The sequence below is a fragment of the Littorina saxatilis genome, linkage group LG11 (assembly GCF_037325665.1).
Source record: "Littorina saxatilis isolate snail1 linkage group LG11, US_GU_Lsax_2.0, whole genome shotgun sequence".
Lineage (NCBI taxonomy): Eukaryota > Metazoa > Mollusca > Gastropoda > Littorinimorpha > Littorinidae > Littorina > Littorina saxatilis.
Genome location: NC_090255.1, coordinates 25,128,030 through 25,142,032, shown reverse-complemented (window position 1 = coordinate 25,142,032; position 14,003 = coordinate 25,128,030). Strand labels below are relative to the sequence as shown.

Genomic DNA, 14,003 nt, shown 5'->3' with positions numbered 1-14,003 from the left:
AAGTCGATGCCAAAAGTAAACTTGAAATTGTTTTCCTCTCCCTGGATGGTTGTTGGCCGGACTTGTGATATAAAATGAGAGGGAAAGAGAGGCGAGATAGAGATAAAGAGAGTACGTGTGTGTGTGTGTAGAGTGTGTGTGTGTGTGCCACGGTGTGTGTGTGTCCTGAAACGCGGACTAATTTGTTTTGTCTTGGAGGAAAACAAGTAATCTGTTGTTAAACAATTGAAATCATATACTGTGTTGGTGTCTATAATTAAACATATTTATTTATCATCTTAGTTGTACATTTTGTCAGAGTTAGAACTGTTGTTGTGACTTGTTACAAGCCCCACCCCTTCCACTCCCCTGCTGATATAATTGAGTATTGTGATAGCTATTGTTGAATGAAATTGTAATATATCTTCAATGTACGTGTCAGTGGCAGAGAATGTGCAATGTGTACAGTATCAAAGCTAGCCTGGAATAAAAACAACAACAGTACAGTCAGTGGTACCTGTGATGAAAGAACATCCTTCGGACCAGCTCAAACTGTCCCCACACTGCAGGTGGTCTCTTTTTGTCAAGATACAGTTGAACCTGTCTATAACGACCAAGGAACTGACCAAAGGTGGTCGTTATTGACAAGTGATTGCTATGGAAAAGGGATTTATATAGAAGCAAAACTCGTCTTCAGTCCTTCCGAGTGGTCGTTATGGGCAGGTGGTTGCCTTTGAGAGGTGGCTGCAAGGGCAGGTTCAACTGTGAGAGCTAGGCAAAGGGGAAAGAAGGTGTCCATTGTTAGGAGTTGTCCTCTCTTAGGAGGGGCCTTACATCGCAGGTACCCTTGTCCTACAATGTAGTGATTGTTTTCCTTCTGTTTTGACAGTCTTGCGAGAGTTAATGGTTGTGTTATTCTATTCTATGGATCGTTAATTATCACCATAAGTCCATGAGTGCAGTATTACGTACTAAGCTTAATCCTATGCCGTGCAGAATCTTAGACATGTTTTAATTGTTATGATGTGCTTAAATACTCGTCAACACAAACATGACATGAATACTTTATGGGGAAATCTAAGGTGAGATTTTATTTTTAATGAAATCAGAAATGCTTTCTGCGATGATAGACGTATACACATAAGAGTTTGATGTTAAGTCTTCATGTGATGTTAACTCTAATTGCAATTACAAGGCAGTGAGCATGTATTCAGAAATGCTTTATGTGATGATAGACGTATTCACATAAGAATTTGATGTTAAGTCTTCTTGTGATGTTAACCCTAATTGCAATTACAAGGCAGTGAGCATGTTCATGATTGATACGGTATGATGGTGGAGAGCGCGAGATGCAATAATAATAATAATAATAAGAACATTTATATAGCGCTAAATCAAAAACTTTCGTTAAAAAGGCTTGCTCTAAGCGCTTGACATCTAAACTAAAACGTCATTCACACTCTTTACAATGATGTACAAGAACTTCATGTCACACTCTTTCATTCAGTTTAGCGCTTGTACAGTTACACATGGCCGTGTCAATTACGTTTTACATGCATTAAGCATCTTACTGATTGAGCTTTTTTCTGTGAGAAACGACCTTTCCTTTACAATGTTTCTGTTTAACCAGATGGATATTTTGACAAATGAACATTTTGTTATTGCTGTTTTGTGTTTGTGTGCGTGTTTTTATCTCTTCTTTTTCTCGTTATGACAGATGGTTAAGTGTGTTCATAGTCACATGACACAATTCTTCATATGTATCCTGACTTTTTTAGTTGTGGTTGGTACTTGTGATTTAAGGTCAAAGCTCACGTAGAAAGTTATAAGTTCTTGCATAATGGACCTTTCATGTTTGGTAAACTGTCGTAATGTATGCTTGTATGTACGTGTGTGACTGTCATAGATAATGTGTGTGTGAGAGAGAGAGAGAGAGAGAGAGAGAGAGAGAGAGAGAGAGAGAGAGAGAGAGAGAGAGAGAGAGAGAGAGAGAGAGAGAGAGAGAGAGAGAGAGAGAGAGAGAGAGAGAGAGAGAGAGAGAGAGAGAGAGTACGAGAGAGAGTACATATGTTTGTTTGTTTGGAAGTACCAGTCACCTCTTCTTGATATCTGCAAGCTCACATAATACTCCTGTACGTTTTGACAGAACTCAGCATCGCTTTGAAGCTAGCCACCCGTTTCAGTATTCGTATGATGAAAAACGTGAATCCTTAAAAAAAACTAAAGCATTTGTATGTATAGACGCTGTCTTATGTAATGTAAGTAACCTGTGAATTGTTTCTCTTTTGGCTTGTTTTGCTTTTTCTGTAAACTTAGTTCTTCGCCTGGACTAAAAAAGAAGAACAACTAAAACTCCCCTGTGCAACATAAATGCATAAGCTTGGCACACCACTGTACCAAACTTGTCAACCTCTCTTGATCTCTATTCTCAATCTCTCTTAGTATAAATGAGAAATTGGATGAGTGAATGTTGATGATGAAGAATGGTGACTTAACCTTAACAGTATTATGAACTGAGTAACATTATGTTATTAAGCATAAAACAACCCACTGAATGTACTTTGAATAGCGGTACATAATGATATAGGCCCTATACATGCAATGTCATTGAAAGCCCCTTTCAAAAACATTTTGATTTGAAAAAGTTAAGCCGTTACCCGTGTGTCTGTTAGCTAAACCAAGGGTTTGGATGCATCCAGTTCGACACACACACACACACACACACACACACACACACACACACACATACTCACACACACTCACACACACACACACACACACCCTCACACACACTGACACACACACACACACACACACACACACACTGACACATACTCACACACACTCACACACACTCACTCACACTCACACACACACATCTAAATCAATATGCAAGTCATCTGCATATACAAATCCCACGGTCTTGGGTTACCCTGCACACACACACTCACACACACACACAAACACACACACACAAACACACACACACTCACACACACACACACATCTAAATCAATATGCAAGTCATCTGCATATATCATACAAATCCCACGGTCTTGGGTTACCCTGCACACACACTCACACACACACACACACACAAACACTCACACACACACAGACACACGCACTCACACTCACACACACACACACACCAGTACAGAAGAAAATGTAATTCACTCACTGAATGTTTTTTTGAGTCCACAGCGCTCAAAAGCGTGTATCTGTCAGTAGGATAATATTGCAAAGAATATGTCAAACTATGTAAGTATACTATACTCACCCTTTATACTTATTCAAACACAATCATGTTTCAGTAACAAGAAATTGTGTGAATGAGGAAACTGGCCCTTTTTAGGCAGCTAAAGTCTCTCTCTCCCTCTCTCTCTCTCTCTCTCCCTCTCTGGCTCTTTGTCTAAGATGTTTTGTGTACACAAGGCGATACCGGTCAATTGCGCGCAGGCGTCACAAAGTTGAGGAAACATGTTGCACTTTATAGTCTTGACAGTACGGTATATATTGTGCTTTTTCAGATGCTACTTTGTAGAAGTTGGTCCTTATTTGAAGCTGAAGTCGACTTCGCGAAGTCTTTTTACCGAAAACTCAGTGCTAAAGCTTCGTGCAGGCCAGCTTCGCGAAGTATACTTCGCCCAGTTAAGGACGGGCTTAATCTTCATAGACTGCAATTCTTTCTGGCTCCCTCTTCAGTTGTGCCCCCTCCTGTCTTAATTTCCGACACAGCAGCGCGACTTGCTGGTTCTTACTCTCTGTTGGACTCGGCCTGCTAAAAATGTGATCATTGTAATTTTTTCATTGAAATTAAAATATTCACGTGAAAATTATAATTACTGGTTTAAGTAAGGTGTCGTAAAAATCTCACTTCGCTGACTTCCTAAATACTGGTATAAGCTAACATTTCTGCGCCATTATTCCTACAGTTTCTTTTTATTGTATTTGTTATTGTCATAACCATTACATTTCAATATGTTGTGCTTTTGTTCTAATGTTCTCCATCTCTTTTTCTCTCTTGCTCTATCTCTCGCCCTCGAGTTCACACACACACACATACTTCTCTATTCTGCATGCTGGCTCCTGATGTCATTTCTTGTGATTGATTTTTGTTCTAACGTTAATATATTCAAAGCTTGTAAAAATGTTTCATACTTTGTTTTTGTCGATAAAAGTAATGTGATTCAATCGTTGACAATGCACATGAACGTGCAAACATGAAATGCATTTAATGCTCTTGCTATGTGTTGTTACGACTCGTGTAATAATTAAGTAGAATTAGACAAAGATACTGAGATTCTGAGTAAAAAAAGTCAATGTCAAGTAATCAGAATCAATTCTGAGTGTGTGCGTGTGTGTGTGTGTGTATGTGTGTGTATGTGTGTGTGTGTGTGCATGTGCGTGTGTGGTGGTGTCTGTATGTGCGTGTTCAAAAGTGTAAGTAGAAAATAGCATGTTACATCTCCTATCACATGTTTGCGTGAATAAACATCATTATTGTGAAAATGACTCACTGACTTCATATTTTTTTGCTTCTGTGTTTCTATGCTGAAACATACTTTAACAAAAACAAAAGTAACACGCCCACACACACTGTCACTGTGATCGACACAGAACAATTCTGAAAATACACATGTATACAACAAATATAATGCGAATCTGGTACTCCTATTTATTCAGCATTGATTGCCACACACACACACATGAAAACATTCAATCCTCAAATAATCTGAAAAAATAAAATTATCAGCAAAAAAGGTAAATACATATAGTGAAAAACCCCTATTAATTAATACCTAAATAAATCTGAGAAAATCAGGTCTTAACATTAGTCGTGTAAGGCGAAATTACTACATTTAGTCAAGCTGTTGAAATCACAGTATGAAACAGAACGCACTGCATTTTTGCTTTAACCGAGACAATACAGCTTCGTAAGTCAATCTCAGCGGCAGTTTTCCCATGCAACATGAAGAGAAATTGACGAGGCAGAATAGCGTACTGCGGTAAGCAATACAGCGCGCTTTTCTGTACTCTTTTTAACTTTCTGAGGTTGTTTTCAACAAAACATATTATATCTATATGGTTTTGGAATCAGGAAATGATGAAGAATAAGATGAAACCATTTTGGATCGATTTCTTACATTTTAATCGTAGTATTAATTAACCTATTTTAGTTCATTCTGATCACATTTTAAGAGTAACCATAACATATGTATATATTTTTAGATTCAGAATTTGATGAAGAATACGATGCAATCAATTTTAAATCTGTTTGCAACAATTTCATTTTAATGACAACTTTAATGAGAAAACTCACTAAATAATGTTTAAGCCTCCACGCTGAAATGCAATACCAAAGTCCAGGCTTCGTCGAAGATTACTTGACCAAAATTTCAAGCAATTTTGTTCAAAAATGAGGGCGTGACAGTGCTGCCTCAAGTTTCTTTATTTATTTATTTGGTGTTTAACGTCGTTTTCAACCGTTCAAGGTTATATCGCGACGGGGAAAGGAGGGGGGGGGGGGGAAGCCTCAAGTTTCACTAGATGCCGGATATGACGAAGACATTTATATGGAAAAAGAAAAATTGGTCTGGGGATATCATACCCAGGAACTCATGTGAAGTTTCATGAAGATCGGTCCAGAAGTGTTCTGGGAACTGATCTATACACACACACAACCACGACCCTCATCTCGATTCCCCCTCTATGTTAAAACATTTAGTCAAAACTTGAGGGAGTCTTAAAATGGGGGTAAACTTACAAGGATATGAACAAATCTACGCAAACATAGGTCTTAAAAGGGAGGAAGTTTGAAATTGTATACACATTACCATGAGACTAAATAAATACTGGAAATCCAAAAATTACTTGCACAATAGAACTTGCGCATAAGGATATGAATTAAATATATTTCTTTCTGTGTCTTAACCTCTCTCTTTATAATCTACACAAAACAAACACCCCTGATCCCCACCCCACACACGCAAAAAACAACAGACACATCATTTGTTTATATATAAATTATAAATAATAAGTTATTTTTGAGTGTGTTTTTTTAAAGTTAAAATGAGCCTACATAATTGCAGGAGAACCTCAAGTCACTATAACCAAAAAGAAGATGTGTATTTGAATTTTATATTTGTATCCTAGTACCCAGTGTCTCTCCTTCTCTCTTCATAATTTACTTTAAACTGCCCGAAACAAATATACCTCTCACTCACCCCTCTCCCCCTCTTTCCCAAAGAAAAGAAGACAAAACAAACCAAAGTACAACAACAACAACAAGCAAACAACAACAACAACAACAACAACAATCACTGGGGTGTCCAGCACAAAAATAGACACATTTCTGAGAAAAACTGTCAAGTTTTTAATGAGTTGTTGAAGAGTTGCTTTTCCTTGAAATCATTGAGGCAAATAAGCTCATTGTAGGCTGCAAATATTAATGTGCGGCGTGTGAACATGTGTTTAATAATCTGTGCACTTTTGTAAGTGTGTTCTATAAGCTTAGAACTGCTTTTTTCGTGAGAAGATTTAAATCGTTCTGTAAACCATTTAAGGCAGACTAGGCCTTTAAGACTCGATTTTCTCAAATGTGTGGAGGCCCTTAAAGGGGGTTCGATTGTAATACAGTGCATTAAATTGATCAGTGCAGAAAAAACACAGATCTGAGGTAACTGTCACTGGGATGTCAGTCACACGCTTGAATCTCATGTCACGCAGGTTTATATTTGCCCAGTATTTTCAAGAATAAACAACTCTCCCACAACCTATAATAACCCGATAAAGATATTCCAGAGTATCCTCTATTATGACTAGAAACACCAGATCAAGAAAACAAATCCTGAAAACACTGGAACTTTGTCAACTGCTTGTAAACTTTAAACAAGAAGGGCAAAGCCCATACGACTCACATGCTTGACCTTGACCTTTACATGACCTTGACCTTCAGCTAAACCTAGCAATGACATCATACACTAAGATTGTTTGTTTGTTTGTTTATTTGTTGCTTAACGTCCAGCCGACTACGCAGAGCCATATCAGGACGAGGAAGGGGGGGATGAAGGGGGTCACTTGTCAAGCGATTCCTGTTTACAAATGCACTAACCCATTACTTGTGTCCCAGCAGGCTTTAGTAAAACTAAATTAATACCTACTGGAAGATTACCAGTTTCCAGTATGTTAAAATAGGCTTAACCTATCTACTGCTGGACTTACATCAGAACACTAACAGATTAAACTATACATGAATCGCGAGACAAGCGGCAAGAGAAGAGATTTTTGGAAAAAATACAGGTGAATGAGCAAGAAGGCAGAAAAAAGAAAAGAATTCATGAAGAAAAAGAGAGCATGACAGGAAAGAGGAACCAAAAATCTACCTAACAGCAAACTAGAAAGCTCCTGCGGTTCCAAAAACAGGAGGGGCCTTATAACCGCAGTGCCCCACTGCGGGAACCAAAATACATGTGACCTTGACCCAAGGTCAAGGTCATGCAACACAAAGCTGTTAATTCAATACATAGGAAGTACAATGGTGCTTATTGGCTCTTTCTACCATGAGATATGGTCACTTTTAGTGGTTCACTACCTTATTTTGGTCACATTTCATAAGGGTCAAAGTGACCTTGACCTTGATCATATGTGACCAAATGTGTCTCATGATGAAAGCATAACATGTGCCCCACATAATTTTTAAGTTTGAAACAGTTATCTTCCATAGTTCAGGGTCAAGGTCACTTCAAAATATGTATACAATCCAACTTTGAAGAGCTCCTGTGACCTTGACCTTGAAGCAAGGTAAACCAAACTGGTATCAAAAGATGGGGCTTACTTTGCCCTATATATCATATATAGGTGAGGTATTAAATCTCAAAAACTTCAGAGAAAATGGGAAAAATGTGAAAAATAGCTGTTTTTTAGACAACATTTATGGCCCCTGCGACCTTGACCTTGAAGCAAGGTCAAGATGCTATGTATGTTTTTTGGGGCCTTGTCATCATACACCATCTTGCCAAATTTGGTACTGATAGACTGAATAGTGTCCAAGAAATATCCAACGTTAAAGTTTTCCGGACGGCCGGCCGGACGGCCGGACAGACGGACGGGGGGGACGGACGGACGGACGACTCGGGTGAGTACATAGACTCACTTTTGCTTCGCATGTGAGTCAAAAATAACAATAATATATTACAAATTATTTGCCAATTTCCTCCTCCTGTCTTCAAAAGGAATTACAATTGCAGATTTTGAATTGAGCAGTAGTCCGGATGCAAAAGCAGTTCATTCTCAGAGCAAATAATACCCTCTCCACGCAGCTGGCTCATTCTATCAAAATGTCAGGGGTGGGACCCTCTTGTGATGAAAAAAGAGGAAATTCCTTTTTTCTGGGGGAGTTCGGTCGGGGGCATGTTCCCCCGAATTTTTTTAAAATGGTACATTAAAATCTGTACAATCTGGTGCATTCTGAGACTAAAATTCAACTTGTTTGGATAAGGTAATAAAAAGACATTCTCCACCCCCCCCCCCCCCCCCCCATACAAAAAAAAAAAAAATTCACACAACAATGGTAACATTGTAATGGTGCATACTTATATAATGAACCATGTATCCATAATCTAATACTGGCAATAGTATGATTCAATGCATTGAAGCACAAAATGACTATTAGTTATCAGGAGTTTTCAGTCAGCACAATTTAACTCTCAAGCCTCCAGTGATCTGTTCCATCTTCACTTTTCTCCATATCATTCAGTCAACAAGTTATAGATACTGTGATGAAATGGGACACGGAAAAATAGATTACTCCATCGGAATTCGGAAGTTGTGTCCGCGGATTCGCGGGAAAGTCCCACCACTGAAATGTGGTCCTCAGACTTCCTACTTATCTGACCAGGTTGCCGTCACAGTGAGAACGGTAACAAATCGAGACATGTCACCTCTCCGAATGCATTCCAATAGATGACCGCTCCTGCGGCCATCAACAATTGGATCAAAACTTAGAAAATGGTCTCTAGGGGAGGCAATCCTCTTGCTGCAATATAACGGGCAATATACAGCAGTTGTTCTCTTTAACAGAGTATTGATTTTTTTTTTTATAGCAAAGCACATACCCGATACCCACTAACGCAATCATTGGTTTAAGATTTCCCCCCTTTTTGAGAGTTTCTGTTCCTAAAGTCTGTACATTTACTGCCATTTTAAGACTCCCTCCTATGCCCCAAATAGAACATTTAAATGATGCTTTAAACTGCACAGTCCTAATAATGTAGGTCATATATATGTGACCATACTTTTTAAAGAAAGATTCAACAAAAAAAGTAAGGGTATAAAACGACCCACGCAATCTGATACACTTTTTACTACCTCTTCGCAGAATATGAGTCACACAGGACCCACGCCATACAATTAGGTATGAGTCTCAATAACACCACAAAAAACCTTCACAAATTACATATGGGTCGTACTGGTACAAAACCCACACCATTTGGACTGTGTTGTTCAAATTACGTCATGATTTATTTGCTTGTTATGTAAGGACTTGAGACCTCATTCCAATGGTGTTAGAGAATTACATGCTGTCTCAAGCAAAAACTCCACATAGTTTCAGAAATATAGACAGACTTTTGTGTGTCTCTGGATTGTCTTGTGATAATTGATCATTACAGTGTGTAACAAAGTATCTTTTCCCAGATGCTGTACATCTTCAAAAACCACACTGCGAAGGTCTATGCACTGAAAAAAGTAAATATTCATGCAGTGAACATAATTAAGATCTTAGTTTATCATCTGTTCTTGGATACACAAAACATAAGCCTAACACTTCACATGCTGGGCTCTTTTCCAAGAACACCAGCCAAACATCTTTTCTGAAGTCGGAACGTCTTTGACCCTCCTGGCCCCAGCATAATTCTTGTGACTGTGCTCATGCAAGCAGTCAGGAAACCCGAAGACCGAAATCTGCACCCAGCTCACTGAACATCTCTTCACTAACAACTGTTACAGGTCACTGTCAGGGAGCTTTATTAATTAAGCCCTAAGTTGACTTTCGCAAAGACTTTGTAAAGTCTTTTTACCAAAACTCAGTTCCACAGCGTTGTGCAGTCCACTTAATCCAATAAATATCAGCCTTTTAATTAGTCTTTGACAGTATGTCAGCACCAGTTCAGTCAACATGTCAATTGTCATACCAGTCTTTCTTTCTTTCTTTCTTTGGTGTTTTACGTCGTTTTCAACCACGAAGGTTATATCGCGACGGGGAAAGGGGGGAGATGGGATAGAGCCACTTGTCAATTGTTTCTTGTTCACAAAAGCACTAATCAAAAAATTGCTCCAGGGGCTTGCAACGTAGTACAATATATGACTGGGAGAATGCAAGTTTCCAGTACAAAGGACTTAACATTTCTTACATACTGCTTGACTAAAATCTTTACAAACATTGACTATATTCTATACAAGCAGTGATGGCGCTAGTATTTTTTCAAACCGGTACGCAAATTTGTATGATGCAAACACTGTCCAGAAAAAAACGGTAGGCTGGTCATTGGAACCAGGAAGTGTCCAACTCAGAGTACTGGTTTTGTTGTTTTACCAGCGAAAACAAACCGGTAGTTCAAAAATCAACCGGTAGGTCATACCGGCAGCCATTTTTATGCCGGTATTTTTCCAGTTCATCCGGTAAAATACCGGTAATTACCGGTTAACGCCAATACTGACAAGAAACATTTAACAAGGGTAAAAGGAGAAACAGAATCCGTTAGTTACCTCTTACGACATGCTGGGGAGCATCAGGTAAATTCTTCCCCCAAACCCGCGGGGGGATCATACCAGTCAATATCTGCGATTGCATTTTATAATGCCCTCATTCCTCTTAACATCTTGGCGCTCACCCAAGAGCTCAAATAAGAGAATGTGACATTAAGACCACAGAACAGGCATCTCAATCTGCAGGAATGACTGTTATTGATTTGGCGTCACAGACTTCATCAGTTCATTCATCACATCGTTCTAGTCAAGATCTATGATATGTTGAACAGAGTACGCTCAACAATATATGTTGGCCCGCCTGCGAAAACTTGCGAGGTAAATTGTGAATAAGAAGTGTCGCCTCAGATCCTCAACAAACTCGTGTCAGGGATGAATGTTCTTGATGTGGTCTACGCTGACAGCACTAGTTCAATTGTTCAAGTGTCGCTTCACATCCACAGCAAACTCTCATGGCAGGGATGACTGTTCTTGATGTGGTCTTCGCTGACAGTACTTGTTTAAATGTTCATTCATCCCGGCGGACTAGTCAGGATCTGCGATGTGTAGCAACCAGTCCCCTGAACATGTCCCCAGCAGACACAGTTGCCAGGATCCAGAATGGAATCATGACGAAGTAGAGTGGAAAGGACGGCAAATACTGCAGCCTGAGACACAGCAACACCTGCAAAAAGCAAAACAATAAAGGTAAATGTTCATGGGTGAAAGCTATGAAAATCAAATTGACTGAAAATTTTTTGAGGCAGGGGTCCAGGGGCCGCCCAGGCCCTGGCGGGGTACGGGGCAGGGCCCCGTTAGGGGGTCCAGGGGGGCAACGCCCCCCGGCCGAAAACGAATTTTTGCATTATACATTGTGATTGTGTGGCCTTTCCTGGCAAAAAAATACACTTTTTGTCACTATCATGCAGGTCAAAAAAATACCTTCAGATTCTAATGATATGGTAAAAAGGGTAAACAAAATCAAAACAATTCACAGAAGTAATCATTTTTCTTTTGTATCTTTTCACACTTGCATCTTCCAACACAACGACACAATTGATAACAATTAACATTGACAACAGCCAATTACTAAATGAAATAGAAACTGAACAACTGAACAACTGAAATAAAAGTTCGAAATATTTAATTATAAGAAGCAAACATTGCCAGACAGGCATTGAAATAAATGATGAAACAGAATGTCACACATGCAAACAGCATGATGTAGCACTGCACAAAGTAGCAACTAAGCAGTAGCATCTCTTATAGTGCAAAGTTCTCAAGGAAAAGCACTTGAGTTTCAAGCACCAAACTTATCACACACAGTTTTAGTTTCATGAACTCCAACCAGTCCCATCGCCTTTGTTGGCTAGACCAGCATCAATAAGATCTGTCCATGCGTTTTCCGCAGAAATCATGTCACCACTTCGTAATGCATGCCAAAACCCGAGAACTTTTTTTTTATCGTGATGCAGAGCGAATCCGAAAGCGAAGAAACCTCACCTACGGGGTTTACCGCATAGCAGTTCGAAAACGCGTTCCGCTTAAAAAAAATAAAAAATAAAAAAAATAAAAAAATTTTTAATCAAAATTGCGGATTGACGGAATTTCCGTCAGACTTATTTTCAGATTGACGGATTTCAGTCAATTGACGGGCTACTTTCACCCATGAATGTTAAAGCCTGCATGCAACTACAACTGTACAAGCTCAGTTACATGATGTTAAATTTAATTGTTATTTGGCAAAAAGAAGTTATGGTTAAGGAAAACCATTACGAACAGAAATAGGTAAGGTAGGTTGGCCAAAACTTCAGGTAAGCGTTAACAGGAATTTATCTTCTCGTAAAGATAATGTGTATTGCATGAACTTTGAAGTTTGATGTACGTGGAGAGAAGGATCTGCACTTGAACAGAAAAACTCAAAATGGCTGACAGAATCACATACACGTGTACACACACACATCAACACAGACACTGATGCACCCATGAACACAAACACGCCCATCCACACACACACACACTGACGCAGTGATGCACCCACACACAAGCGCGTACATACACACACAAACAGTGAAGCACCCACCCACACACACACACTCACAGATGAAGGTACAGAGACACGTAGAATTCCAAACAAACATTCAATGAGTACACGTACAGGTATGATTGTCCGCTTCCTCTCACTCTCAGCAATATCAAAACTGCAAGCAACTTAGTCTCGAAACAAGAACATACTCCAAACGAAGGGAGAGAAGAGAGACAGACATGATCAACAGATATCCCCACATCCTCACCTGGAATATCATTTTCAGTGAAGCGGCTGTAATGAACCAGCCTTTCCTCCTCAGGGATAAATCAGAGTGATTTCTATCGTAGCCATTTTTGCAGTGAATAATCATGTTTACTGTGAGATAAACTATGACAACCACGTCAAACAGCCAGAGAGGAATGAAGATCAAAAACCAGTTCCAGCTGATTTTTGTATCCAGCTTCAGCACCAGAAAGATCAAAAAGTCTAATGTTGTGAACCAAGTAAACAAAGCTCTGTGAATGACCGCCATCTTGTCTAATCGTATTCGCAAGAGTGATGTCCCCGTGGATCGTGCGGGGTGAATGAGTATATTTAGCATTCATTGATGGTTTTGTCTCCGTTACAAAACCAGATAGAAAATTAAATTAAAAAAAGGGGAATACAGCGGATGAATGGCAATATGGATGGATTGCAGAACGCGGTGCCTTACAATGCTGCACAGGGGGCATACTGATCTAAACGAAAAAGAAAGCGATTCAGGGGAAGTAATTCAGACTGTCCTCTTCATAATAACAGTTGAACTAGTAGCCTCCCCGTAAGAGGCCCAGCCGACTGATTCAATAATGTTTACGATTAGTCAAGATTTGACTGAATGTTTTCAGACAGACCAAGATTTTATTCTTCTTCACACTTACTGCGTGTTTGTTTGTTGTTCTTTTTCTTGTCTTCAGTATATCCCGAGGTCATGGACGGATTACACGAGATTACCGTGCGTGTCACTGGGGCAGTCCTAGTGTTGCGAATTATTGCCACCGGACAGCGGCTACAATCTAGTGACGGTACTACACACACTATTGGGACAATAACAATATTGGTGCATTAACCAGAAGGGCGTAACACAAGAATTACGTAAGACAGCAATACAAACTCAACTGTTCTGGATTAAAAAAAAAAACAAGCCGAAAGGTAGCCTGTTGGAACGTTTGTTATTGACAAAACAATACATTCACAATACTATATTATATTC

General features: G+C 39.3%; 1 protein-coding gene and 1 long non-coding RNA gene across 2 annotated transcripts in view; both read right to left on the bottom strand.

The window, feature by feature from the left end:
• Positions 1-4,637: 4,637 nt before the first annotated feature.
• LOC138980145 (uncharacterized) overlaps positions 4,638-14,003 on the bottom strand; it is a 431,218-nt gene continuing 421,852 nt past the window's right edge. The window contains exon 2 of the long non-coding RNA XR_011460248.1: positions 4,638-6,943. This is a non-coding gene — a long non-coding RNA (uncharacterized lncRNA). The remainder of the gene's footprint in view (positions 6,944-14,003) is intronic.
• Positions 8,520-13,294, bottom strand: LOC138980143 (transmembrane protein 60-like). The gene is made up of 2 exons (XM_070352976.1): positions 13,020-13,294; positions 8,520-11,410 (listed from the first exon to the last, which is right to left on the bottom strand). The coding sequence occupies exons 1-2, from the start codon at positions 13,284-13,286 to the stop codon at positions 11,276-11,278; spliced, it is 402 nt and encodes a 133-aa protein (XP_070209077.1). The 5' UTR covers positions 13,287-13,294; the 3' UTR covers positions 8,520-11,275.